Source organism: Trachemys scripta, chromosome 1 (assembly GCF_013100865.1).
Source record: "Trachemys scripta elegans isolate TJP31775 chromosome 1, CAS_Tse_1.0, whole genome shotgun sequence".
Taxonomy (NCBI): domain Eukaryota; kingdom Metazoa; phylum Chordata; order Testudines; family Emydidae; genus Trachemys; species Trachemys scripta.
Window position 1 is genome coordinate 141,266,538 of NC_048298.1, and position 26,458 is coordinate 141,292,995.

The window sequence follows — 26,458 nt, forward strand, 5'->3', positions numbered from 1 at the left end:
TCACCGGTTGCTCGTAAGAAATAGGCCAAGGGGAAGTCCCCCACAGTGACCTGCCACAGACTCTGCACCCTTGGAAGGGGACGGTGCAGGGAACGGGCCTATCGCCGACAGACCCTCGATCCAGGCACAATCGTCGCGGGCCTCTGTCTCCCCAGGAAGCCCCACACTCCTGGACTCACCGTGGCTGCATGTGGGGGAGGTCATGATGCCTTCCACTCTGGACACCTTCGAAGGGGGCTCATTGAGATGACGGTGCCCAAGTCTCCATCTTTGAGGCCTCCCCTCCCTCAAGGCATGGCACCGTCCAGAGGCAAGCCGGCCATTATTTGGACCGTCTGCCCCCCAACCAGGATCTCTGCGCCATTCGGAGTCCTGGTGCCGCTCTGAGTCCTGGCATCGCACCTATGCCCTGCGCCGGTCCGACTCGCGGCGCCGGTCCGACTTATGGCACTGGTCTCGCAGCCCAACCCTTGGCGCTGCTCCTGCTTGAGGTGTTTGTCGGTGGATAGGTCATGGTACCGCTCGAGGTCCAGGTCCCGCTCTGTGACTTCACGGCACCGCTCTCAGCACCGGCCTCAGCCTTCACCCTCCGGGCATCGCTCGAAGGACTGGCACCGCTCTATGCAGTGGTACTGCTCTACATTGCAGTACTGCGCCCCATCCCGGCACTGCTCTACCTCTACCTCTACCTTGCAGCACCGCTCCCCAACACAGCACTGTTCCCGCTCACGGTACCGGTCCCTGCTTCGACACTGTCCTCGATTGCGGCACTACTCTACATCACGGCAACGCTCTTCATCCTGGCACTGCTTCCCGCCTCGGTGAGGCTCCATTTCATGGCACCACTCTACTTCGCAGAACTGCTCCACATCCCACCATCGCTCCCCGCAGCGGCATCACCCTGCACTGCAGTACCGATCGACGTTGAGACCCTGCTACCCTTCACGGCATCCATCCCATCCGTCGGAGGAGGATGCCTCCCTGATGCAGTCCCGCACCACTCACCCTTGGCCGTCCCGCTCGAGATCGTCCTCCCTCAGATCAAGCAGGGCATCGGGGGCATGTGAGGCACCCAGATCAGGGCCGGGGAGCCTAATGCAGGACACTTTGGCATCCCAGTGGCAGTCCCAGTGGCAATTCTGGACCCCTTGGGTGTACCATAAGGCCCAGGGTACCCCTCCTGGTGTCCCTCCGTTTTCCCATTCAGGATCTCGCCTCCCCGAGGCAACCCTCAGTCGCCCACCCCAGGACCCACCACAAAACCTGGACCCAGTCCCACATCCACCTGTGGAGGCTGCAGCCGGTGCACATGAGGACTCTTTCCCTGAGGATCAAGAGGCTGCCACAGAACCGGTCCTGCCAGTGGCTTCTTCCTTGTCATCCCCTGACAAGGCGGTGGCGGCCACTTCTACATCTGGGCCACCACCCATGGACTACAGGGCCCTGCAGGAACTCCTGTGACGGGTGGCCCTGAATATGAATCTCCAGGTGTAGGAAGTGGTCAAAGATGAGGCCCTGTGGTGGACATTCTGGCATCAGAGGGGCCCTCTAGGGTGGCCTTACCAGTTATAAAGACTATTCAGTCCAACACCAGGACTATTTGGCAAACACCTGCCTCCATTCCCCCTATGGCCAAAGGGGCTGAGCGCAAATACTTTGTTCCCACTAAGGGATATGAGTATCTCTTCACCTACCCTCCCCCATGCGCTCTTGTGGTGGAGGCGGTGAATGAAAAAGAGAGGCAGGCCCCTGCATCCAAATCAGGAGACGCCAAATGGCTTGATTTGTTTGGAAGGAAAGTTTATTCCATGGAGGGTCTCTCTCTCAGGATCGCTAATCAACTTGCAATCCTGAGCAGATACAGCTATAACTCGTGGTCCTCAATCTTAAAATTTAAAGAGCTTCTCCCCTCTGAGTCACAAGCGGAGTTGGGGGCCATTGCTGAGGAGGGCAGAGCTGTTCCTCGGACTTCCCTCCAAGACTTCCTGGATGCTGCGGACTTGGCGGCGCGTACTCTGGCATCCGGGATTGCAATGCCTGGCTCCAATCCTCTGGTCTTCCCCCAGAGGTTCAGCAAACAATACAGGACCTTCCCTTTGATGGCCAGGGCCTATTTGCTGACCAAACAAATTCCAGACTGCACAGCCTAAAGGACTCCCAGAACACAATTAAGTCCTTCTGTATGCACACTCCGGCGACCCAAAGGAAGCCCTTTAAACCACAGACCACCCAGCAGCAGTTTTTCCCCCGTAGGCTCAGACAGGACTTCTCCCATAGGAGAAACAGATATAGTCTTTGCAAGTCGTCGTGCCCTCCCTCTGGGCAGGGCCAGGGGCATCCCAAACCCCTTTCGGGCCCTAAGTGCCCCTTTTGAAGGTGTGCATGAGGACAGATTACCAGTCCACAACCCGGCCATTCATCCTCCTTTCCTGAACCGTCTATCCCGCTTCTACTGTGCATGGTCTCTTATTACGTGGGACTGGTGGGTGTTCCACATGGTAGAGGCAGGATATTCTATCCACTTCTGCTCCTCCCCGCCTTCCCATCCCCTTTGCTCATCCTCCTTCAGGGACCCTTCTCACGAGCAACTTCTAGTCTATGAGGTCCAGACTCTCCTCACGTTAGGAGCGGTGGAGGAGGTCCCTCTAGGAGCTGAAAGGCAAGGGTTTCTACTCCCGATACTTTCTCGTCCCCAAAGTGAAGGGGGGCCTCAGGCCCATCCTGGATCTGCGGGAGCTCAACAAGTTTATAGTCGGCTCAAAGTTCCACATGGTCTCCCTGAGCACAATCATCCATTCCCTAGACCCAGGAGACTGGTATGCTGCCCTCGATATGAAGGACGCTTATTTTCACATTTCGGCACTGCCTCAGCCTGCACTCTCCAGGCGTCGCTTGAAGAACTGGCACCGCTCTATGCAGCGGTACTGCTCTGCATCGTGGCACTGCGCCCCATCCCGGCACCGCTCTACCTCGCAGCACTGCTCCCCAACACAGCACCATTCCCGCTCGTGACACCGCTCCCAATCCTGCTCACAGCACCGGTCCCCGCTTCGACATGGTCCTCGATCGCGGCACTGCTCTACGTCCCCAGAGTGAAAGGGGGCCTCAGGCCCATCCTGGATCTGTGGGAGCTCAACAAGTTCATAGTCAACTTGAAATTCCGCATGGTCTCCCTGAGCACAATCATCCCTTCCCTAGACCCGGGAAACTGGTACGCCACCCTCGATATGAAGGATGCTTATTTTCACATATCTATCACCCTGGCTCACAGATGGTTCCTTCGCTTTGTGCTGAACAAGGTGCATTATCAGTTCACAGCCCTTCCATTCGGGCTGTGCACAGCTCCTCACATCTTCACCAAACGCATGGCGGTTGTAGCAGCTTTTCTCCGCTGCCACCACGTGCATGTCTACCCTTACCTGGATGACTGGCTCCTTTGGGGCCGCTCCCGTCAGCAGGTGGAATCGCAGGTGCAAATGGTCAGAGACACATTCGAATGTTTAGGTATCATTCTCAACGTCAGCAAATCTGTACTCACACCAACTCAAAGAATAGAGTTCATCGGAGCAGTTCTGGATGCAAATCAAGTGAGAGCGTTCCTGCCAGAGATGCGTCACCTGGCCCTTTCGCAGATAATCAGCACCCTTTGCAGCTTCCCCACCACCATGGTGAGGCAGTGTCTCAGACTGCTAGGCCATATGGCATTCTGCACTTACGTGGTTCAACATGCCAGGTTACGACTCAGACCCTTGCAAGCATGGCTTGCGTCTGTGTATAGCCCGGGCCACGACAGCCTGGACATGGTGCGGACCATTCCAAGACACACCCTCGATTCCCTATGGTGGTGCTGGAACCCCGCATGGTAGGCGCCCGGGTTCCTTTCCACCCTCCCCAACCCACTTTGACTTTGGTAACAGATGTGTCCGTGTTGGCTGGGGAGCGCATCTCGGAAGCCTGACAACACAGGGCTTATGGCAGGTAGAGGAACTGGCTCTACATATCAAAATCAACGAACTCAGGGTGATCCGCCTCGCCTGCCAAGCTTTTCTGTCCCGCTTTCAGGGCCGCAACGTAGCGGTATTGATGGACAATAACATGGCCATGTTTTATATAAACAGGCAAGGCGGAGCCTGATTGTTTCCTCTCTGTCATTAAGTCCTTCTACTGTGGGAATTTTGTCTAGCCCACTCCATCCTTCTCCAGGTCTCATACGTGCCGGGTGTTCAGAACGTGCTGGCGGACAGCTTTAGCAGACGTTTCCTCATGCATGAGTGGTCGATTCACCCGGACATCATCCACTCCATCTTCCGCAGCTGGGGGTCTCCCCGAATCAACCTGATTGCCACATTGGACAACAGGAAGTGCCCAACCTTTGGCTCCTTCAGTAGCCACAGTCCAGGCTTGATCGCAGATGCGTTCATGATTCCATGGTCAGGTCAGCTGCTATACACCTTCCCGCTCATCCACAAAGTGCTTCTCAAAGTCCGCAGGGACAAGGCAGACATCATACTGGTGGTCGCAGCTTGACCTCGCCAGTGCTGGTACCCCACCCTCGTGGACTTATCGGTCCAGTCACCGATATGGCTACCTGTCACCCTGACCTCATTTCACAGAACCACGGTCAAGTCCTTCACCCAGACCTTCAGTCTCTCCACCTCATGGCCTGGAGAATCTGTGGCTGAACCAGGCAGAGCTCGCCTGTTCCGACCCGGTGAGACAGGTGCTTCTGGAGAGCCGCAAGCCGTCTACATGAGCCACATACAGGGCGAAGTGGTAGAGGTTCTCTAGCTGGTGCGCCCAAAGGCAGGTACTTCCACTCCAGGCTCCCATCCCTGGTGTCTTGGGCTATCTTCTGTACCTGAAAGACCAGCCTCTGGCATTTGGTTCTCTCAAAGTCCATCTCGCGGCCATCTCGGCGTTTTACTTGGGCGATTTCAAGCGTTCGGTGTTCATGCACCCCATTGTGGGTTTGTTTCCTGAAAGGTCTGGAAAAGATACATCCCCCGATGAAGCCCCCTATTCCAGCCTGGGATCTCAACCTAGTCCTCTCCCGCTTCATGGGCCCTCCCTTCGAGCCGTTAGCGTCTTGTTCACTCCTCTACATCTCTTGGAAGATTGCCTTTCTGGTGGCTATCACATCAGCACGACGCATGTCTGAACTGCGGACCCTCACCTCTGAGCCTCCGTACACTATCTTTCATAAAGACACGGTGCAATTTAGACCTCATCTGGCTTTCCTTCCCAAGGTGGTGTCCCGTTTCCATGTTAGCCAGGACATCTTCCTGCCAGTCTTTTATCCAAAACCACACAACAGCCCTAGCAAACAACAGCTGCATTTGCTGGATGTCAGGAGGGCACTTGCTTTTTATATCGACCGTACGAAGCCATTCCGCAAGACAACCCAGTTGTTCATTGCAATAGTGGAGTGGATGAAAGGTTTGCCAGTCTCTTCCCAGCGGATCTTCTCCTGGATTACGGTGTGTATCTGCGCTTGTTATGACTTGGTGAAGGTTCCTCTGCCTATTATCACTGCTCACTCCACAAGGGCACAGGCCTTGTCGACAGCCTTGCTGGCCCATGTACCTCTCCAGGAGATCTGCAGAGCTGCAACATGGTCTTCAGTGCATACTTTCATGTCGCACTACACCAATCTAGGGATGATGTGGTCTTTGGCAGAACGGTACTTTGGTTAGCAATACCTTGACTCTGACCCCACCTCTGAGGTAAGGCTTGGAAGTCAGCTAACTGGAATTGATATGAGCAAGCACTCGAAGAAGAGAAAATGGTTACTCACTCTTTTTATAACTCTTGTTCTTCGAGATGTGTTGCTCATATCTAGTCCATTCTTCCCACCTTCCCCTCTGTTGGAGTAGCCGGCAAGAACGAACTGAATGGGGGTCAGGCCGGCTGGGTCATATATAGAGCGCCATACCCGGCGCCACTCCAAGGGGCTCCACAGCCGGCCTGACGGGTAGCTGCTAGGGAAAAGTTTTCCCACAGTTGTGCACACGACGTGCGCACACACCTAACTGGAATAGATATGAGCAACACATTTCTTGGTGGAAAAGGTGTTCTCATAGTTCTATTAGCACTTCAATAACAGAGTATGGAGTTTCTACACTGATCTTAGTCAAAACAAAACAAGTAATTTCACCTATATGCTGCAAAGGATACTCCAGATCTTGCAGCTGAAAGGAGTTCATTAGGCTCCTCTCTACTGTCTTGAAGGAGGACGAGGAACAAAATGTTTCCATGGATATCATCACCGTGAGCAAGCAACAGTGTAGGATGGGACTAGAGCTATTTTAAATATATGATCAGATCTACATTTCAAACTAGACAGACATTAATCATTGCAATATGTAGCAGTTAGAATGTTGACTAGGATTTGAAATAAATTACATAGTCTCAGTTCTGACCCATAGTTTCAGTCTGTTGGTAACTGTAGTATTTTAAGTTGGGTCTCTAGCTAAACATAAATAAATCCAAATTAGCCCCTGTACAGAGAGTACAGGTCATAGGGGCATATTTGGATTTGTTGGCAGCCAGGGCCTTCCTTCCCACAGAGAGATTTGTTACTCTGTCAAATCTGGTCGAGACAATTCAAGGAAATAAGGAACTGTTTGTAGCTCCTGGGTCATTGTCAGGGTTCCCTCCCCACTCTGAACTCTGGAGTACAGATGTGGGAACCCGCATGAAAGATCCCCTAAGCTTATATTCCACTAGCTTAGGTTAAAAACTTCCCCCAGGCACAAATTCCTTTCCTTGTCCTTGGATAGTATTGCTGCCACCACCCAGTGATTTAAACAGACATTCAGGGAGGGGCCACTTGGAATCCTATCCTCCCTCCCCCAAAATATCCCCCCAAGCACCTCTGTAAAATCAGGATGGAAGGTAATTTTACAGTGTAATAAAAAGATTTAAAACACAGAGGATTCCCCTCTAGGCTCAACTTCAAAGTTACAAAACAGGAATAAACCTCCCTCTTAGCATAGTGAAAATTCACAAGCTAAAACAAAAGATAATGTAACACATTTCCTTGCTATTACTTACAATTTTTGTAATTTTAGATGTATAATTTCAGTAGGAGCTGGGTTACCTCCTTGGTCTCTTCTTTGTTCCGAGAGGGAACAAAAACAAAGAGCACAAACAAAACCTTCCCCCTCTCCCCCTCCCTGATTTGAAAGTATCTTCTTTCCTCATTGGTCCTTCTGGTCAGGTGCCAACTTGATTAATTGAACTGATTAACCCCTTACAGGTAAGCGATTCTGTACCTCTGGCCAGGAGGGATTTGATTTTACTGCATACATAAAGGTTGTTACCCTTCCCTTTATATTTATGACAGTCATATAACAACTTGCATATTCATGACTGAGCACACAAGATTACACCGCCGCTGCTTTCAGGGCTGGTTCAGGAGGACCCCTTGGTCCCAGCCTGGAGCATCCTCTTACACCCCAAATCCCTTATTCCCAGCCCCAACCCAGAGCCCACACCTCCAGCCAGAACCCTCACCCCCTCCTGTACCCCAACCCCAATTTTGTGAACATTCATGGCCCGCCGTACAAAAAGTTTGCCCACCCCTGATCTACAGGGGTGCTACTTGAAGAGGAAGAAAGAGTTACTCACCTTGTGCAGTAACTGTGGTTCTTCGAGATGTGTGTTCCTCTGGTTACTCCACTACCCACCCTCCCAGGAAAGTAAAGGAAACAGACATACTTGATGCTCAATACAGAGGGCCCCAATCCATGACTGGAGCCCCTATGTGCTACCACAATATAAATAATTAATAAGAGTGTTTATTGCTATATATTATGGGTGAGATTTTTGAAAATGTCTGTTAAATAATTCCTGAGTTACTTAGACACTTTAGAAATTCCCAACCCATGTGAAAACAAAGCTCACTCTTTGTTAAATGGTAGAGCAAGTAATATTTAAAGAAGGAATTACAAACCCACAGAGAGAGAGGGACACAATAAAAAGGATGTGTGTTCCACCTTAAGTAGATAAAACCAATTTTATGCATGAGTGTAGAAAACTGAGTTCATTTGTATGTTGCTTCTTGATGCTTTTAAAAGGGGTTGTTAGAAAAATTTACACATTGACTCACTCTTTGTGTTTCCTTGTCTTTAAAAAGGGATAGTGTTACTTACCAACTTACTTTATATAAATGTTATGATTATTAATTGGCTGTTGTGTATTTATGTCAGTTGGAATGTGTAAAGTGCTGTATAAATAAATGCTAAGTATTATTTTTATTATTAGGTAATGGGTCTGCTGTTTGTTTGGCACAGTTCACCTACTGTGCAGCATTGTGGTCTATTAGCGCTCTACAAATAATTACCAGAATGTCTAACACAAATTTGTGAACTGTAATGAAATGGCAGGCCTTCTGGAGCTCTTCTCTCTTCACCTTTGGTGTATTATTCATCTGTTTTTTAATATATGTATCATGGAGCTAAAGATGGATAAGTCCAACAGTATTAGATCATCTAATCCACTTCCCATGGGTCAATGCAGGGTGGTCCCCTACAGAATATTTTCTAGCAGTGTTTCTCAAGTGTTTTCCTGCTGGGAAGCCAGCTTTTGGAACTTGTGGCAACCTCCCCTCATTTTGCGTGGCAAACTGGTGTGCTGTAGGCAAGGTGTGCCCTGCTTTGCCACATAGTAACTTGCTCTGTTGGCAAGCCCTAAATAATTCCTCCTTGCTCTCCTAGAAGTATACACCCTTCCGATATTTGTAGATTCTTGTCGTATTATTGCTTAGGCAAGTTAGATTTAGGCCAAGATTTTTAAAAATGAATGTTGTGCTTAGGCTCCTGAGTCCAAATATAGGCGCTGAAATCAGCAGCCTGAATTTCAGAAAGGCTGAGCACCTAATAGCTCCCACTGAAATTGAATTGACTTAAGTTACTATTTGTGCTCTCAATAACTCCTGGTTAAAAAAGCACAGTTTTATGTCCTTTGACACTGCTGTAGCATGTACAATGCATCACTTCTCTTTACTGGAGTATTTTAGATACTCTTGAGATGTTTTTGATTCAAAGACTGTTCGTCTGAGTCTGCCAATTGTAACTGATAGAAATAGAGTCAGGATAATCATTAATATGTTGTGGTGAGCTTGAGGCATAGAAATATTCAGATAAGGAACTAGATTATAAAACTGCATCGTCTGAGTAATCCATATTAACTGAATCTAATATTTCCCTTCCTCAGATGATGAAACATGCCTGGGAAAATTACAGGCAATATGGATGGGGGCATAATGAACTCAAACCCATTGCCAGGAAAGGACATTCCACCAACATATTTGGTAAGTTATACTTTCTGTTACTTTAGTGCTTCTGTCCTCTCCTTCCTTCTCATAACGCTTTTTTAGAAATTCCATATGGACTTTCTTAGTATAGTACACTGTACTGTAAATATTGTAAAATACTGTGAATCAGAGAAAGCTATTAATGCATCATTTTAATGACCATTCTTATCCATGTAGAAACTATTTAATGGGATTTTTTTGTGACAAGTGCTTTTAAAACGTATTTTATTACTACAGTTATATTGCTGAGTTGGGCTTATGAACAGTATTATTTTGATGTGCATACCAGTCGTAATAATGTGGTAATGATATTTATGAAGTGCCATATGTGTTACTCATTGTGAAAGGTGTAGAAATACAGCATGCCTTCTCCGCATGCTTGAAGTTAAACTCTCAAAATTTAAATGCAATACACATAGAAAAACTATTTGTAAGAAGATCAATTTATGCAGTAAGTGAGTCTGAAGGAGGAAAATGCAGGAATTTAGGAGCAACTCTAAACTTAGGAGTTGAATGAAAAAAGAGTAGAGTTCAGAGCACAAGAATATGGGTTTAAGCAGGTATGAAGTTTTTAAAAGGCTTGAAGGTAAGAATGAGGAGTTTGATTTTGATGCAGGAGAGAGAAAGCAGTGAAGGAATTCAAGGAAAGGAGTGATGTTGTTGGAGTAGGAGCATCAAGAGGAAGATGGCTTTTAGCAATGATATTTTGGATAGCCTGGCGCAGGGAAAAGGAAGATGTGGGGAAGTCAGAGATGAAGGAGTTGCAGAACACAAGGTCAGAGTGGAAAGGGTGGATTTTAGATAACGAGGAAGTAACAAGGTTTACCATGAACCTGGCTGTGGCAAGGATGAGAGCCTGGAATCTAAGATGATGACAGTGTTAGAAGCCTGAGTTATGGAAAGGAAAGTGGAGTTATCAGTGATGATAAGGAAGGAAAAAGAGGAGATGGTTTGGGTGAAAAGATAGGATGATCTAGAAGGATGCTCCTTAAGTGACTGAGAGGTGTCCAAGAGGAGATTTTGGAAAGCCAAAGATGCAAGATTGGAGATAGAGTAAAAGATCAGCGGTGGAGAAGTAGATTTAGGGAGTCACTGGGTTAGAGTTGGTAGCTGAACCAATGGAATGGAATGAGGTAACCCAGGGAGAAAAGGATTGCATCATGGAAAAAGCTGAGAATGGAAGGAAAGTGTGGGAGGAACACATAAAAAAGGTAATGCAGGAGTAGTGAGTGAGATAAAAGGAGAAATAGGAGAGCTCTGAGAGTTCAGGAAGAAAGTCTGAGGAGCATGCCAGGATATGAGTGTCTTTGTCAAAAACAGAAGCTATATTGAAAATGGGGAGGTAGAATTATTTTGGGGAATTTTTACGGCCCATGTTATACTGGAAGTCAAACTAAATTATCACAATTGTCCATTCTGGCCTTGGAATCTATGATCCCATGAATTGTGATAATCTAGTCTGACCTTGTATATGCATAGCCCTTAGAATTCCCCCCAAATACTCCCTAAAGTATATCTTTGAGAAAAACATCCAATCTTTATTTTAAAATGGTCAGTGATGGAGAATCCACCACAAACCTTGGTAAGTTGTTCCAATGATTAATTACTCTCACTGTTAAAACTGACTCCCTATTTCCAGTCTGAATTTGGAAAAAAGGAGATTAAGGAAGTACATGATAGTGGTCTTCAAATACATGAAAGGCTGCCATTGAAAAGATGGAGAAAAATTTTCTCTTTTGCCACAGAGGGCAGGACAAGAGGCAATGGGTTCAAACTACAGCAGAGCAGATTTAGAACAGTAGAACAGTGGAACAAACTCCCTAGGGAAGTCGTGGAATCTCCTTCACTGGAGGTCTATAAAAAAAAAGGCTGGATAGCCGTCTGTCTTGGGTGGTTTAGACACAACAAATCCTGTGTCTTGGCAGGGGGTTAGACTAGATGACCCTTGTAGTCCCTTCTATAACCCTTTGGTTCAATGTTTCTATGAATTTGTCTAGCTTCTACTTTCAGCCATTGGATCATGTTATACCTTTCTCTGCTAGTTTGAAGAACCCATTACTAAATATTTGGTCCCCAGGTATGTACCCATAGACTATAACCAAGTCACCCCTTAACCTTCTCTTTGTTAAACTAAATAGGTTGAGCACATTGAATCTATCATTATAAGGGATATTTTCTAATCCTTTAATCATTCTCACGGCTCTTCTCTGAACCCTTTCCAATTTATCAACGTCCTTCTTGAATTATGGGCACCAGAACTAGACACAGTATTCCAGCAGCGGTTGCACCAATGCCAAATATAGAGGTAAAATGATCTCTCTACTCTGCGTTGAGATGCCCCTGTTTATGCACCCAGGGATTGCATTAACCTTTTTGGTCACAGTATTGCCATGGGAGCTCATGTTCAGTGGATTATCCAACACAAACCCCAAATCTTTTTCAGAGCCACTGCTTCCCACAATAGAGTCCCCCATCCTGTAAGTATGGTCTACATTGTTTGTTCCTAGATGTGTATGTTTACATTTAGTCAAATTAAAATGCACATTGTTTGTTTAATAAAGATGTTAAATAGTATAGGGCTAAGAACTGATCCCTGCAGAACCTCACAAGAAACACACCCGTTCGATGATGATTCCCTGTGTACAATAATTTTTTTAGACCTACATGTTAGCCAGCTTTTAATCCATTTAACATGTGCCATGTTAATTTTATATCATTCTCATTTTTTAATCAAAATGTTGTGCCGTATGAAGTCAAATGCCTTACATAAATCTCTTTCAATGACCCTATTCCCTTGTAATCTCATCAAAAAAAGATATCAACTTGTTGCTTGAGAGTGAGAGACTTAGGTTATGTTTCTACAGCTCGCAGTAGCAAGCCTCCCAGAATGGGTCAATGGACTTGGGCTCATGCTATCATGCTAAAAATAGCTATATAGATGTTGTGGCTTGGGCTGGACTTCAGGCTCTGAAGTGTAGGGTGGAGGGTGTGATTCAGAGCACAAGCCACAACTTCAAAATGCTGTCAGCACAGCTCTTTGACCACCAGCGTGAGCCCCTGAAACCCAAGTCTATCAATCTGGCCTGGAAGGCTCATTGCCATGGGCTGTGTAGAAATATCCTTGTCATGCTGTCTAGAATGGCTCAGAACTGAGAGTGCCAATCTCAGGTCAGACTGTCCAAAAAAAGGACAGACACTCCAAACTGGTGGCATTCCTGGATCACTATATTAGGCTATGTCTACAGTAACACTTTTGTCGGTAAAACTTTTCATAGAATCATAGAAGATTAGGGTTGGAAGAGACCTCATGAGGTCCTCTAGTCCAACCCCAGGACCAACACCGACTAAATCATCCCAGCCAGGGCTTTGTCAAGCCGGGCCTTAAAAACCTCTAAGGATGGAGATTCCACCACCTCCCTAGGCATCCCATTCCAGTGCTTCACCACCCTCCTAGTGAAACAGTGTTTCCTAATATCCAGTCTAGACCTCCCCCACTGCAACTTGAGACCATTGCTCCTTGTTCTGTCATCTGCCACCACTGAGAACAGCCGAGCTCCATCCTCTTTGGAATCCCCCTTCAGGTAGTTGAAGGCTGCTATCAAATCCCCCCTCACTCTTCTCTTCTGCAGACTAAACAAGCCCAGTTCCCTCAGCCTCTCCTCGTAAGTCATGTGCCCCAACCCCCTAATAATTTTTGTTGCCCTCTGCTGGACTCTCTCCAATTTGTCCACATCCGTTCTGTAGTTGGGGGACCAAAACTGGACACAATATTCCAGTTGTGGCCTCACCAGTGCCAAATAGAGGGGAATAATCATTTCCCTCAATCTGCTGGCAGTGCTCCTACTAATGCAGCCCAATATGCTATTAGCCTTCTTGGTAACAAAGGCACACTGCTGACTCATATCCAGCTTCTCATCCCAAGTCCCCAGGTCCTTTTCTGCATAACTGCTGCTTAGCCAGTCAGTCCCCAGCCTGTAGCGGTGCAGGACTCTGCACTTGTCCTTGTTGAACCTCATCAGATTTCTTTTGGCCCAATCCTCTAATTTGTTTAGGTCCCTCTGTATCCTATCCCTACCCTCTAGAGTATCTACCACTCCTCCCAGTTTAGTGTCATGCCACCCTCCCCCCCGCCCCGTTCCTCCGGCCGCTTTCGGAAAGGCTGCTTCCCCTGCACCCCGCTAGCTACGCTACTGACTCATGCATGTCCAGCTTTTCTAAATAGTCCTTAACTTGTTCTTTCACCACTGAGGTATGAAAAAACACACCCCTGAATGACATAAGTTACACTGACAGAAGCGCCGGTGTGGACAGTACTACGTTGGTGGGAAATGTCAGGATAGCTACCTCTGCTCGTTGGGGGTAGTTTATTTATGCTGATGGGAGAGCAACTACATGGGAGACCTTACAGCACTGCAGCTGTAAGGTCTGTAGTGTACACATAGCCTTAGTCTTACCATGGAGTCACAAATGATCCCCTTAGGCTCTCCTGCCTTCCTTGCCACCCAGACAAACTGGACTTTGTGACACTGGTCACTATACCAAATATCACATCACATTATGTTACTCCCCACCCCAAAGGGTCAGAGTTATTGATAGGTTAAAGCAGATAAAATACATTAACACGTGAGTCAAAGTTTGTAAGTCCAAAATGATAGCACAGATATAGTAGTCTGCTAGTTTTTCGTAAATTTCTCAGGGTTATCCAGAATCACTTTAGGGATCTCTGTCTTGCACCTGGAGTATTCCCATATGAGTGTCCAAACAGTTCAGAGATGCAAGATCATTCCCTTAAACCACTATTTATAGATCCTGCTCAGAGAAGACAACCTGAACAATGTCCTCACCCACGTGGGTTTTGTTGAGTAGCAATTGCAGACTGAATCTGTGAATTTCCATTGTTGAAGACAATGATCCTTGCTTTGAAGTTAGTATTCTGCTTCCTTTGCATTCACAAGTAATTTAGTTACAGTGATATGCATAATGCAATTGCCTGCCATTATATTATAATAGGAATAGATAAGAAAAAACAATACAAGTAACATTTTATTCGTTTTAAGGCAGTTTACAAATCAAGTAAATTATCATCTTAGTGCTAACACACACTTTTGATCTAGGGCTAATTAAGTTCAGGGATATACGTAATGTAATGCCTATAGATAAGTGAAGACAATATCATTTATATTTCCTCTGAGCTAAATTAACATTCGAGTGAATTAGTACACTTAACATTTCTTTGATAGTCACACACAAGTGAATTGATCTATTGCTCTGACCTGAACTGGCCTGTCAGTGTCACAACACTAAAAGAGCTCACTCTGTTTAGCTTATCAAAAATAAGATGAAGAGTTGGTTTGATTACAGTGTATGAGTCTATTCAGGTAGAGAAAATACATAAAAACATAAGAATGGCCATACTGGATTAGACCAATGGTCCATCGAGCCCAGTAGCCTGTGTTCTGGCAGTCGCTGGTGCTAGAGGCTTCAGAGGGAATGAACAGAACAGGGCAATTTACTGAGTGACCCATCCCCTGTCATCCAATCCCAGCTCCTGGCAGTCAAATGCTTATGGATACCCAGAGCATGGGGTTTAGTCCCTGACAATCTTGGCTAATAGCCATTGATCGACCTATCCTCCATGAATTTATCTAATTCTTTTTTTGAACCCAGTTATACTTTTGGCCTTCACAATGTCCCCTGGCAATGAGTTCCACAGGTTGACTATGCATTGTGTGAAGAAGTACTTCCTTATGTTTGTTTTAAACCTGCTGTCTGTTAATTTCATTGGGTAACCCCTGGTTCTTGTGTCATGTGAAGGGGTAAATAACACTCCCCTATTCACTTCCTCCACAATATTCATGATTTTATAGACCTGTTATATCCTCCTTAGTTGTCTCTTTTCCAAGATGAACAATCCCAGTCTTTTCAATCTCTCCTCCAATAGAAGCTGTTCAATAACCCTAATCATTTTTGTAGCCCTTCTCTGTACCTTTTTCCAGTTTTAATATATCTTTTTTCAGATGGGATGAGCAGAACTGTAAACAGTATTCAAGGTGTGGGCATACCAGGGATTTATATAGTGGGATTATAAAATGTACCGTCTTATTATCTATCCCTTTCCTATTGATTCCTAATATTCTGTTAGCTTTTTTGACTGCTGCTGCACATTGAGTGGATGTTTTCAGAGAACTATCCAAAGGGACTCCAAGGTCTCTTCCTTGACTGGTAATAGCTAATTTAGATGCCACCTTTTTGTATGTTCCTGATCACCTTTTTTGTATGTATAGTTGGGATTATGTTTTCCAATGTGCATTACTTTGCATTTATCAACATTGAATTTCATCTGCCATTTTGTTGTCCAGTCACCCAGTTGTGTGAGATCCATTTGTGGTTTGAGCATTGGCCTGCTAAACTCAGGTTGTGAGTTCAATCCTTGAGGGGGCCACTTAGGGATCTAGGGCAAAATCAGTACTTGGTCCTGCTAGTGAAGGCAGGGGGCTGGACTCGATAACCTTTCAAGGTCCCTTCCAGTTCTAGGAGATAGGACATCTCCATTAATTTGTAACTCTTCACAGTCAGATTTGGACTTAACTATCTTGAGTAGTTTTGTATCGTCTGCATACTTTGCCACCATTACTGGTTACCCCCTTTTCTAGATCATTTATGAATATGTGGAACAGCTCAAGTTTAGAGAATGTTTATTAAGTGTATCTGGCTCTCACGCTACCTCTCTAAATTCCCTGGCAAAACTCCCATTTGCTGCTCTTGTTCTCTTGCTCCTCTGGTTGCTTAGAAGCTGGCTTTTTAAACCCCTGTTCTCCCTGCATTAGTGCCATCCCCTTGTCAGGGAAACTAATTTAAGATGCTTTCATTAAGTGATCTAATTAATTAAGCAGAACCAGCTGTACAAATTGAAGATTTTCCCGTCTCTTTGTGGCTACTATCTCATGAAAAATTAGGAAGGGTAAAAATCTGTGTGTAATTAAAAACCAGATCATCCCTTTGCATAGCATTGTGCCCTGTGTTGTAATTCACTTTAAATCCATTGGTGACTTGTGGAGTGAGCCAAAGAAATGGCAGGTCCTTCCTCTGGATGTCTGAATCTGCCAGAAACCAGGTTACAAATTACACTCAAATGAAGGTGATAAATCTAGATGGCAAACTAGCTGTTCCTCTAACGTGTGCACTCCCTCTCGCCCCTCCCCCTTCACTTCCCAAGGCGTTGTCTATACATTTTCATTTGAGTAGGGAGAGGTAGTGTGGACTGCACCAATTTACAGAATGGATTTGTATAAATCCAAGCAGGGATACTGTGTTCTCCCTGAAACTGTGGCTAATATTTATTTTGAAAAGGTGTATGACTTCCAGTAATTTTAAATCATAAAGCAGAGTCTGCTAAAAGTGTGAGCTAGGTAGTCAGTGTTTGACTAAGATCACGTATAGTATCTGTTCTTATCAGTTTAATTTCTTTTGACGACATCTGCAACACCTGCTCTGAAGATGGATTTTCCTGTTGACATTTTTGAGAAAATCGATGCTGCTTTGAAGATATACTCCACTGCTGCTACTTTGGAAGAAAACCCTCTCTTTGCTTCTGAGACACCCCCAGCTGCGCTCTCGGCAGCTGCTGCTGCTCCTGCATCCTCTACTTCTCAGAAAGCTCAGCGGAAGCCCATCTCGAAGACCACCCTTGGTTCCTCACAGAAGACACAGACCACCAACAAGGATGAAAAAATCAGCACCTGGCTGAAGAAAACCCCTGGGGATACCTCTGCAGGGAGACCTAGCACCACAAGGACGGCTCTTCAGGACCTCACATCCAGTAGCAACAACATCTCGCCAGCTCTTCAGGAGGAGGACCCCCGGAGAACTTCTCCCACTGCCCAGGACCAGGATGCTGAGCGCTGCCCTGCTGCTCCTGAGAAGGCTGCTACCAGAGGAGCCCCCCGTGATGACCCAGGACCAGGATACTGATTGCTGCCCTGCTGCTCCAGAGAGGGATGCTCCCGAAGGAACCACCTCCTCAACCTGGGACCCCGAAACTACTTACCACCCTGCTGCCCAGAGGAAGGCTGCTCCAAGGGGAACACACTCTGCAGCCCAGGATCTTGATGTCACACGCTGTCCTTCCAAGCAAAGAGATATCGTGGCCAATGAATCTAGCACCTCCCCAGGAGCAACTTCACCTCCTCAAGCTTCTCTGCCAGACCGAGAGGAATCACCCGGCGAGTCTGCAGGCACCAGAGAGGTCTGCCCCACAGAAGGTGAGGCAGGGGAAGACGATTGCATCTACCTCCAGTACCCGATCCCTACAGGCCTCCTCCTCTGCCCCTTCTGCTTCCCCTTCCATGGAGCCCAGACCCTTGGGGCCCTCAGCAAACACGTTCGGAAGGCCCACAACAAACGGATCACCTTCCGGTGTAGCCACTGCAATCTACCCTTCGCGACTCAAAAGAAATGTAAATACCATCAAACCACATGCAAAGGACCCCTCATGACCGCAAAGGTCAATCCCACTGACACCCTGCGGGTTCCAACCCTGACCCCCCCGACGCTCCGGATTCAGCACCCCAGCCAGCCTCCCCAAAGCCACAGCAAATAAGGGGGGACCAACCACCAACCAAGGGACGTGTGACCCTGCCTTGAGGACTAACCAACAAGACGATGCCACCAAAAGAACCAGCCCCGTCTCCAGAATCCCCACGCTGGACTCTGCCGTGAGGGGGATCACCACCATGTCGCAAGTCAGCAACTTCACCAGATGCCTCAGTGACCTCATAGAAACCATCCGGCACAACATGGATACAAGACGGGGCAACGCTCCCCCACAGGTAACCTCATGCCGCCCTGCCATAGGAGCAACTAGCACTGCGCCCCAGGCCGCCGGGCAAGATCCAGCCGAAGGAGGAGCCTCCCACAGCCCCCAGATCCCATGGCCGGACCCCACTCCCGACCCAACACCTCCTCCAAGGTTGCCCAGCAAGACTCCGACTGCCAAAAATCCCATGCCCCACCGAGGACCCCCCCAGCCGGATACCGCCTGCAGGAGAACCAGAACCATCCCCAGCGTTTCCAGACACAACTGTGCCCCCCGCAAAGCCCAGCACCAGTGCTTCCAGAACCCACTCTCTCCCAGAAGATCCAGAGCAGCCTCGGAGACACTGAGAGCTGCCCCCCGCACCACACCAGGACACCCTCCCCGCAAGATCCACCTGAACACCGCTCCCCAGTCCGAGGGACAACAAGGCCGCTGACCATCCATGCAGCACCTGAACCTGTGGAGACAACGCAGCAGGAGGAGTGACGGCCGCGAGCGAGGGTTGCCATGCCGTGGCAATCCGCCTGGACGGAGGAGCTGGCAAAGGCTGACAATTTTGAGAACTTTGAAACCCTGATGGACAGACTGACCGCAGAACTGTCTGCGGAAATCACAGCCAGAAGGAGGGAACCCCAGGAGGCTGCATGGACCACTCGCAGATTCCCCACGCCGAGCCGTAACGACACTGCCAGAGAAGGCAGGAGAGGGGATGCTGGCCGCCGCTACGATCTTGCAGCCGCATCCCATATTCAGAAACTATACAGGACGAATCGCCCGAAAGCCATGAGGGAGATCCTCGACGGGATCTCTTCCTACTGTGCCATTCAGCCCGAGAGGCTCTACTCCTACTTCAAGGGCCCTAACCCTAACCGACATGCGACGCCCAGAGTGCCTTTTCCCGCTACCCCGAATCAACCTCACGGAGGACCTGAAGCGAGATTTTTCCCAGCAGGAGGTGCTGGCAAGGCTGATGAGGACCAAAAACACTGCCCCTGGAAAAGATGGCATCCACTACCACCTGCTGAAGAAGCGAGACCCCGGCTGCTTGGTGCTTGCTGCCATCTTCAACAAATGCCAGAAACCTTCATCCAGATCCTCCGGACCTCTACAATGACTGCACCACCACCATCCACGCCACAGACGGAAAGACGGATGCCATCCCCATCTGCTGCGGCGTGAAACAAGGCTGCCCCCTCAGCCCCATCATCTTCAACCTGGCCATGGAACCGCTCATCCGAGCCATCTCCAGTGGCCCGACCGGCTTCGACTTGCACGGCAAGAAAATCAGCATTCTGACCTACACCGATGATCTGGCCCTGGTCGCCGACAGCTCGGAAAGCCTCCAGGAAATGCTCAATGTCACCTGCTGAGCCACCGAGTGGATGAGCCTCTGCTTCAACCCCAAAAAGTGCGCATCCCTCCACGTTGATGGCGGTGCCAGGGCTCTAGTCCAGGCGTCATGGTTCCTGATCCAGGGAAGTGGAGAGGGAGGGAGAGGTATACCAACACCCTGGGCACACCCACAGGAGTTCGCATCTGACAGACCCCTGAAGACACCATCACGGAGATCCTGCGAGATGCAGCCCAAATTGACTCCTCCCTGCTCGCCCCCCTGCAAAAGATCAACACCCTCAATACCTTCCTGATCTCCCGCATCTCCTTTGCCCTCAGGGGATCAGCCGTAGCCAAGGTGCCCCTGAACAAGGCCGATAGCACCATCAGGCAGCTGGTGAGGAAATGGCTCTACCTTCCCCAGAGGGCCAGCACTGACATCTTCTACATTTTCTACAGCCAGCGCGGCGCCCACGTACCTCGGATGGGCGACCTGTGCGACATGGCATGATGACCCATGCCTTCCGCCTCCTGATGTGCCCAGACCCGATGGTGAGGAGCATCGAGCAGGAAGCCGTACGGGACGTGGTCAGGAAACGCATCACCAGGGCCCCCTCCAAGCAGGAAGTTGCCACTTATCTCAGCGGCTCCCTGAAGGCTGAATTTGGGAGAGGGAGGGAGACCTGTCCTCTCTCTGGTCCCGCGCCTGCAACGCCTCAAGATGCCTAGAAAAGAGGACCGGTGCTGCTGGAAGTGGTGCGAGGAGGGCCAGGAGCTGGGAATACTGATGCCGTGCATAAAGACCCCGGACCATACCGTCATCACCCCGACTGCCAGAACGATGCTGGAAAGGACCCTGAAAGATGCCATCCGCTGCCACTATGCCGAGAACCTCAAGCAGAAACCGGACCAGGGCAAGGTGTTCGAGGTGTCCAGCAAGTGGAATGCCAGCAACCACTTCCTCCCCAGGGGCAGCTTCACCAGGTTCGCGGACTGGCATTTCATCCACTGGGCCCAGCTCAACTGCATTCCCCTCAACAGAGCCATCTGCCACGGCAACCGGGACAAGCGCTGCAGGAAGTGCAGCTACGCCAATGAGACCGTGCCCCACGTCCTGCGTGGATGCAAACAGCACTCTGGACCCTGGCGGCACTGCCACAATGCCATCCAGAACCGGCTGCTGAAAGCCATCCCGCCGTCCCTGGGGAAGACCACTGTCGACTCTGCCATCCCCAGGACAGACAGCTGACTGCGACCCAGCATCGTCGTGATGGATGCAGAAAAGAAGAAGGTCCTCATGGTAGATGTCATGGTGCCATTTGAAAAGAGGTCACCGGCCTTCCATGAGGCCCGAGCACGGAAGGCGTTGATGTACACCCTGCTGGCCGACACCCTGAGAGCCCAGGGCTACAAGGTCCAGATACACGCCCTGATTGTGGGAGCCCCCACAACGAGCCAGTACTGAGAGCCTGCAGAGTCAGTCAATACTATGCCTGGTTCATGAGACAGCTCATGGTATCCAACACCATCAGGTGGTCCAGAGACATCTATACGGAACACATCACGGGACACTGTCAATACCACTTTGAGTAATCGAGATCGCCGACCAGGGAAATAACCCACTTCCTTCCCTAACGAACCAAGGGATACAGCCCACCCATGTACTGATTTGCTACACTGATACTGACTTGGACTCTTAATACATTACATGGGTGGCGTACCCGAGCCCACTTATCCACTGACGCTTTAAAAACTCCTGCACCCCAATCTGGGTCTATGCTGGTTATGTGATATGTATGTATCTCGTGATCCTTGTAAGCAATACCTGTAATCCCTCATAACTCAAGCCTGACCCCAGATGTACAGAACCTTCCCTCTTAACATGTGTATATTTAATTTTAAACATTAACTTTAAGAAAAAAATTAATCTGTTCTTATCAGTTTAATATCTGAGGGAAAGCAATTGTGCAATAGTGCTTTTATGGATAAATCAGAGTTTAAAAAAGGAGCAAAGGGTTGGTACTTCTTGGACCTTTTAAGAAATATATGCATATAGTATATTAAATAATAAATAAGGCTTTTTTATGATCTAGGCTTGTGGCTTTTTTATAGTGGTGACTAAAAAAAAATCCAGTCCAAATTGGTAGAGCTGTGAAGATACTGATTTGCTGCTATTTCCTATTTGTTGGTTGATATAGTGTTGAAAATCTGTGAAGATTCTTTAGCCATAAAATTATTGAGCTTCATCAAAAAATGGTTTGACAGATGTGTTGATAAGAGCATGTCTTGGGCCCAACAAGGGATAAGATGTTACTAAAACCCTCTTTCACTATTGCAGTGTTTAACAATTAGGTTTCATGTCACCTTATCACTGATTACTTCCATTGTAACAACCACCACTAATATGCAAAGTATTAAGTTTCCATTTTAACAATATCCTTTATTCCCTTTCCTTTTAGCTGTCTAGAGGCCTGTATAGGGAGAAACTCTTGTGTGACAGTTTTTAGTTGGTATTAAAGGTAGTATTAATTGTCCTTTTTGGGAGAAAAGAAAAAAGGTTTAAAAAGGTTAAAAAGGTCCGTAGCTGTTATTATTGCTATTGTTAGAGTTAATTGTTTTTCCTTTAAGACAAAACAAGACAAACACATACAAAGGGCAGAGAAAGGAACAGCAAAGACAGAAAACTTAGTTTCTCTGGTTTTGATTTTTCACTTGCAGCCTCACTGCTGGAGAAACACAGATCCAGCACTTGGTCTTATCAGCCGCTCTAAGAATTGGCAAACTTTTATCAGTGTTGGGTAGTTATATGTTCTTTTTAGCTGTCTCTCTGGTCAACAGGGTAACAGCACTGTTGAAAAGATGGAGTAACTTTGGCTGCTAAGTCAGAAAGATGAGAGATAGGTAAGAAAAATAAGGTTGGGAAGGAAAATGACATATGAGGGAGAAGGTGTCACAATGGGAATCTAAGAGCTTGTCTGCACTTAAAAGGGAACAGTGGTGCAGCTGTGTCGATGCAGCTGCACTGCTGTAGCGCCTTAGACAGGAGGGCTTCTCCAGTCAGCATAGGTAATCCACCTCCACAAGAGGTGGTAGCTGTGTTGATGGGAGAAGCCCTCTTATCAACATAGTGCTGTCTACACTGGAGTTAGGTTGGTAGACTTGTGTTGCTCAGTGGGGTGGATCTTCCACACCCCTGATTGCCGTAGTTATACTGATGTAAGTTGCTAGTGTAGACCAACCCTAAGGTTCACATCCCAAGTAGTGTTTAGGATTTAGCCAAAGTCAGGGGAGGTGGTGATGTCATCTGGTTCCCCCTCTTCGGCCCACTCTGCTTCAGGACATCTTTCAGGATCAGAACAATGAAGGCCCAGCAGTGTCTTGATGGATTCTGTGATCGCAGGAGACTGAGGGTGGCAGCCATGAATTGCTAAAACTTGCTCCTAACAGTCCACTCATCCCCCTCCTCCCATTTAGTTGACCCCCACATAAACAGTGTCCAAGAAGAGGTGGCAGCCTCACCCCATTAAAATTAACCAATCCGGCCACATTTCAGTGATTTTTATTATAAACATTTCTAGTAACTTTCAGCTCATTGTTATGGTAGCACATGACTTTAGCTGGAGTTTTGAAGCCATATCCCAGTTCTTTTAATTTAAATAATCTAGTTTGTACTAGTTTATTTGTCTCCAACTTTTGCTTTTATAGACTATTTTATGTAACAGGCTGTGTTGAGTGTGACTTTATTACCTTGGACAGCTTAGACTACAGTCTTCTGCACAACAGGAAGCATTGTGAATAAAATAATTGATATGCACACCTATATTGTTTGGCATTTCCTGAAATTAAAGAGCCTTGACAATTCTAAAACCTCATCACTTTGTCTTCTGATTTTTCAGTTCTGTACACAGAATGAAGGTCAGAGAGTGTGCTGTTAGGTTTGAGTGTCATAATGTATCAGTTACACAGTGTTTTAATAAAGGAAGATTAATTTGTCTGCAGAAGTGATGTATTTTAATGATACAGAATGTTATGACATTAAAAACATAACAGTGCATAACCATTTTGCTGTGCAGTTTCAAGCTTTGCTTGTGCACAGTATTTGGCAAGGGATATGTTGTGTTAAGAAAATCTGGTCTGATAGATATCAGTTTCTTGTAGATTTAAAAAACGTGATAAAGATCTTTCCTAATGGATGATGCTCTTTTTGTAGCGGTTGCAGATATATTGGACTAACAAGTAAGATATCAAATGGAGGAGGCCAGGTCTCAAATTGGGTTGGCTTGGTGAGCTTGGCAAACCATCATTTTGTTTTTGTTTCTGGACCTGTTTCACTGCTTAGCTGCTACTCATCTGTGTGTGTGTGTGTGAGAGAGTGAGAGAGACAGACCAGGCAGCTATCTTGAGCCAACTGCTTGCTGCTGCCTTAAAATGTGGGAACTGGCTCCGGCTGCTGCCACATATCAGTGTTTGTTGCTAGGCAACACAGAGCTAACATTTCATTCTGCTTATCTGCCTGAGAGCAGTCAGAGAGAGCAGAAGCAACAGCAGGCTGAGCCCCACAAAGCAGGGGTGGGAGTGGGGAGCAAACATACCTTCAAAGCCCTGAGGGTGTCAGATCACTCTGAGGATAAGCTGAGCCCAGTAGAAAGGTCTCTCATTTTTATATCTGTTTCATATAGATTTTTGTTGTGGGTGGAGCTTGGATGAGTAATGCTGTTTCTTTTTCCAGTGTGAGCCCTGGAAAGCCAGAGTTGGTGCATTATATGTATATAATAAAGGAAATTAACTATATGTACAAGTGTAAAATTATTGGAGAAAAATGTACCATAGTCATCTGGATTATTCTATTCACCTATCATTGTGCTGATATTAGAAATAAAATCATTTTAGTTCTCTTAACAGATCAGACAGAACCATGTAAGCTGGTGCAGCATCACTCAGCTGAACAACTATGCAATACTTCTCGGTTATAATATTCCTCCATTTCTACCTTCATTGCAAAACTTTTTCCTGGTTTCTACTATCCTCAACTACACAGCAAAAGTTGATATGTCAAGTTTGAACTATAAAATATGCAGAAAGCACTGTTGAAGAGAGGCCAAACAATAAAAGTAGGTAGCTTGGAAGATAGAAGGAAGGATCACTGACATACTGTTGAGTGTGGCTTTGTCTTCACTGATTTAAAAAAAAAGTTGTTTTTTTACTCAGCAGTAACTAACACAGTTTGTGTTCCCGCTGTTAAAATAGTGGAAGTGAGGAACTGTAATTTTACCATGAGATAAACTAGGTGAGGTCAGCCATGAATGGGGCTATATTGCTGACCTCACCAGCCTACCTTGTAGTAAAAACTACAAATGTTTTGTCTTGGATTTTACAGTGAGATAACTGGTGTGTTAGTTACTTTACCTCCCCCCCCACACACCCTTTTTTGTCAGTGAAGACACAATCTCTGTGTGTGCATGCATAGGGTAAGTAAGGGAAGGGAAGGAGTGGTTGAGGCAGCTGTTTATGTAAATAATATTATTTGTCTCTTTCTGTATTCCTTTTATGAAATGCTGCATATGATGAGCAGTGGTATTTTAGCTGAGCTATGCATATAAAATCAGCCCATCCATCATTCAAGTTTCTTTGTGGCAAATAAAAGAGAGCAATAATTCTATAAATGCCTACTGATAAAGAAAAGCACAAAAGAACTCCATGGTGCAAATTACAAACCCGTGTCATATAAGTGAACCTAGAGCTCCTGTATTTCCAAGTTTTTTTCTTCTTAAAACAATGAGATTTGCCATTAAACTTTACTGAAGGCAACAAGTATAAAATAGCTGCATGTGCAACATTTTCTTCTGTGAAATACATAATGGGAGAAATCCATTGAGAGAGATTTTTGATCACCAGTGATTTCCACAGGATTAATATTTTAAATTAACTACATGCTATTTTTCTCCAGTAACATAATTTTTGATGTCCTAATTTGAGTGTAACACCTATGCCTTCTGCTACCCTACGGGAAAAATAATGTCATGTTTTAGAAATATACAGGAAAACCAGGGTTTGCCTCACAGCGGTAGAGATGCTCTTTGATTAGAGCATGACTCTGTTTTCAGTGACTCCAGCTGAGTGCAGGAGGGCTAGGATATGGGATGCAACTTTTTCTTTTTCATTTTAACTGCTGTAATACAGCTTTCATAAGGGGAAACTACTGTAGTTACAGTCGAAGAATGATTGAAATCTTTGCATTTCCTCAAATTGTAATAAGCATTGCAGCACAGTAAGTAAAGTTCAACATGCATAGTTCCTACTTCATCACTTTATAAGCACTCCATTGTCCCATCTTACATTAATAGATTCATAGATTCCAAGGCCAGAATGGACTGTTGTGATCATCTAGTCTGAATTCCTCTATGACACAGGCCATAGAACTTCCCCAGAATAATTACTAAAGCAGATTTTTTTAGACAAACATTCAGTCTTGATTTGAAAATGGTTAGAGAATCCACCACGATCCTTGATAAATTGTTCCAGTGGTTAATCACTCTCATTGTTAAAATTTAAACCTTATTTTTAGCCATTGGATCATGTTAGTAGAATAGTGACAGACATCACCAATTTGGTTGATTAAATGTATCCTGTCTACACACATGCACATCATACATCAATTGAAAGCTTATTATGTCTACTTCCAGGTGAGGTATGATGTGGAGTTGTTAAGTGGTGCCATTCCCATAGAAATGGGAATAGACAATGACACCACGGACATGTTAAATGTTTGAAATATTTACATTGGTTTCTGTTTAATGACTCTATATATTATTTCAAGACACAAATTTGGATTTCTTTGTGACCTGCAAGCCTTAAAACAACAATCTAAATGGTAAAACAAAATCTAATAATAAAGTTTTACAGGTATCTTTGATGTGTAATAGCACTGGTGATATTTTTTGTCATCAACTTGTTCATTATTTTGATCTCTGTTGAGAATTTGTGGGTTATCATAA

General features: G+C 46.4%; 1 protein-coding gene across 5 annotated transcripts in view; it reads left to right on the plus strand.

Moving 5' to 3' along the window:
- The window catches only part of MAN1A2 (mannosidase alpha class 1A member 2), a 295,186-nt gene that overhangs the window by 83,582 nt on the left and 185,146 nt on the right, over positions 1-26,458 (plus strand). For all 5 annotated transcript variants that reach the window (XR_004647895.1, XM_034787853.1, XM_034787871.1 and 2 more), the window contains one exon: positions 9,217-9,313. Coding sequence is in view for 4 of the 5 variants with exons in the window: in XM_034787853.1 (XP_034643744.1) it covers positions 9,217-9,313 (97 nt within the window). In the remaining variant the exon portion in view is untranslated. The remainder of the gene's footprint in view (positions 1-9,216; positions 9,314-26,458) is intronic.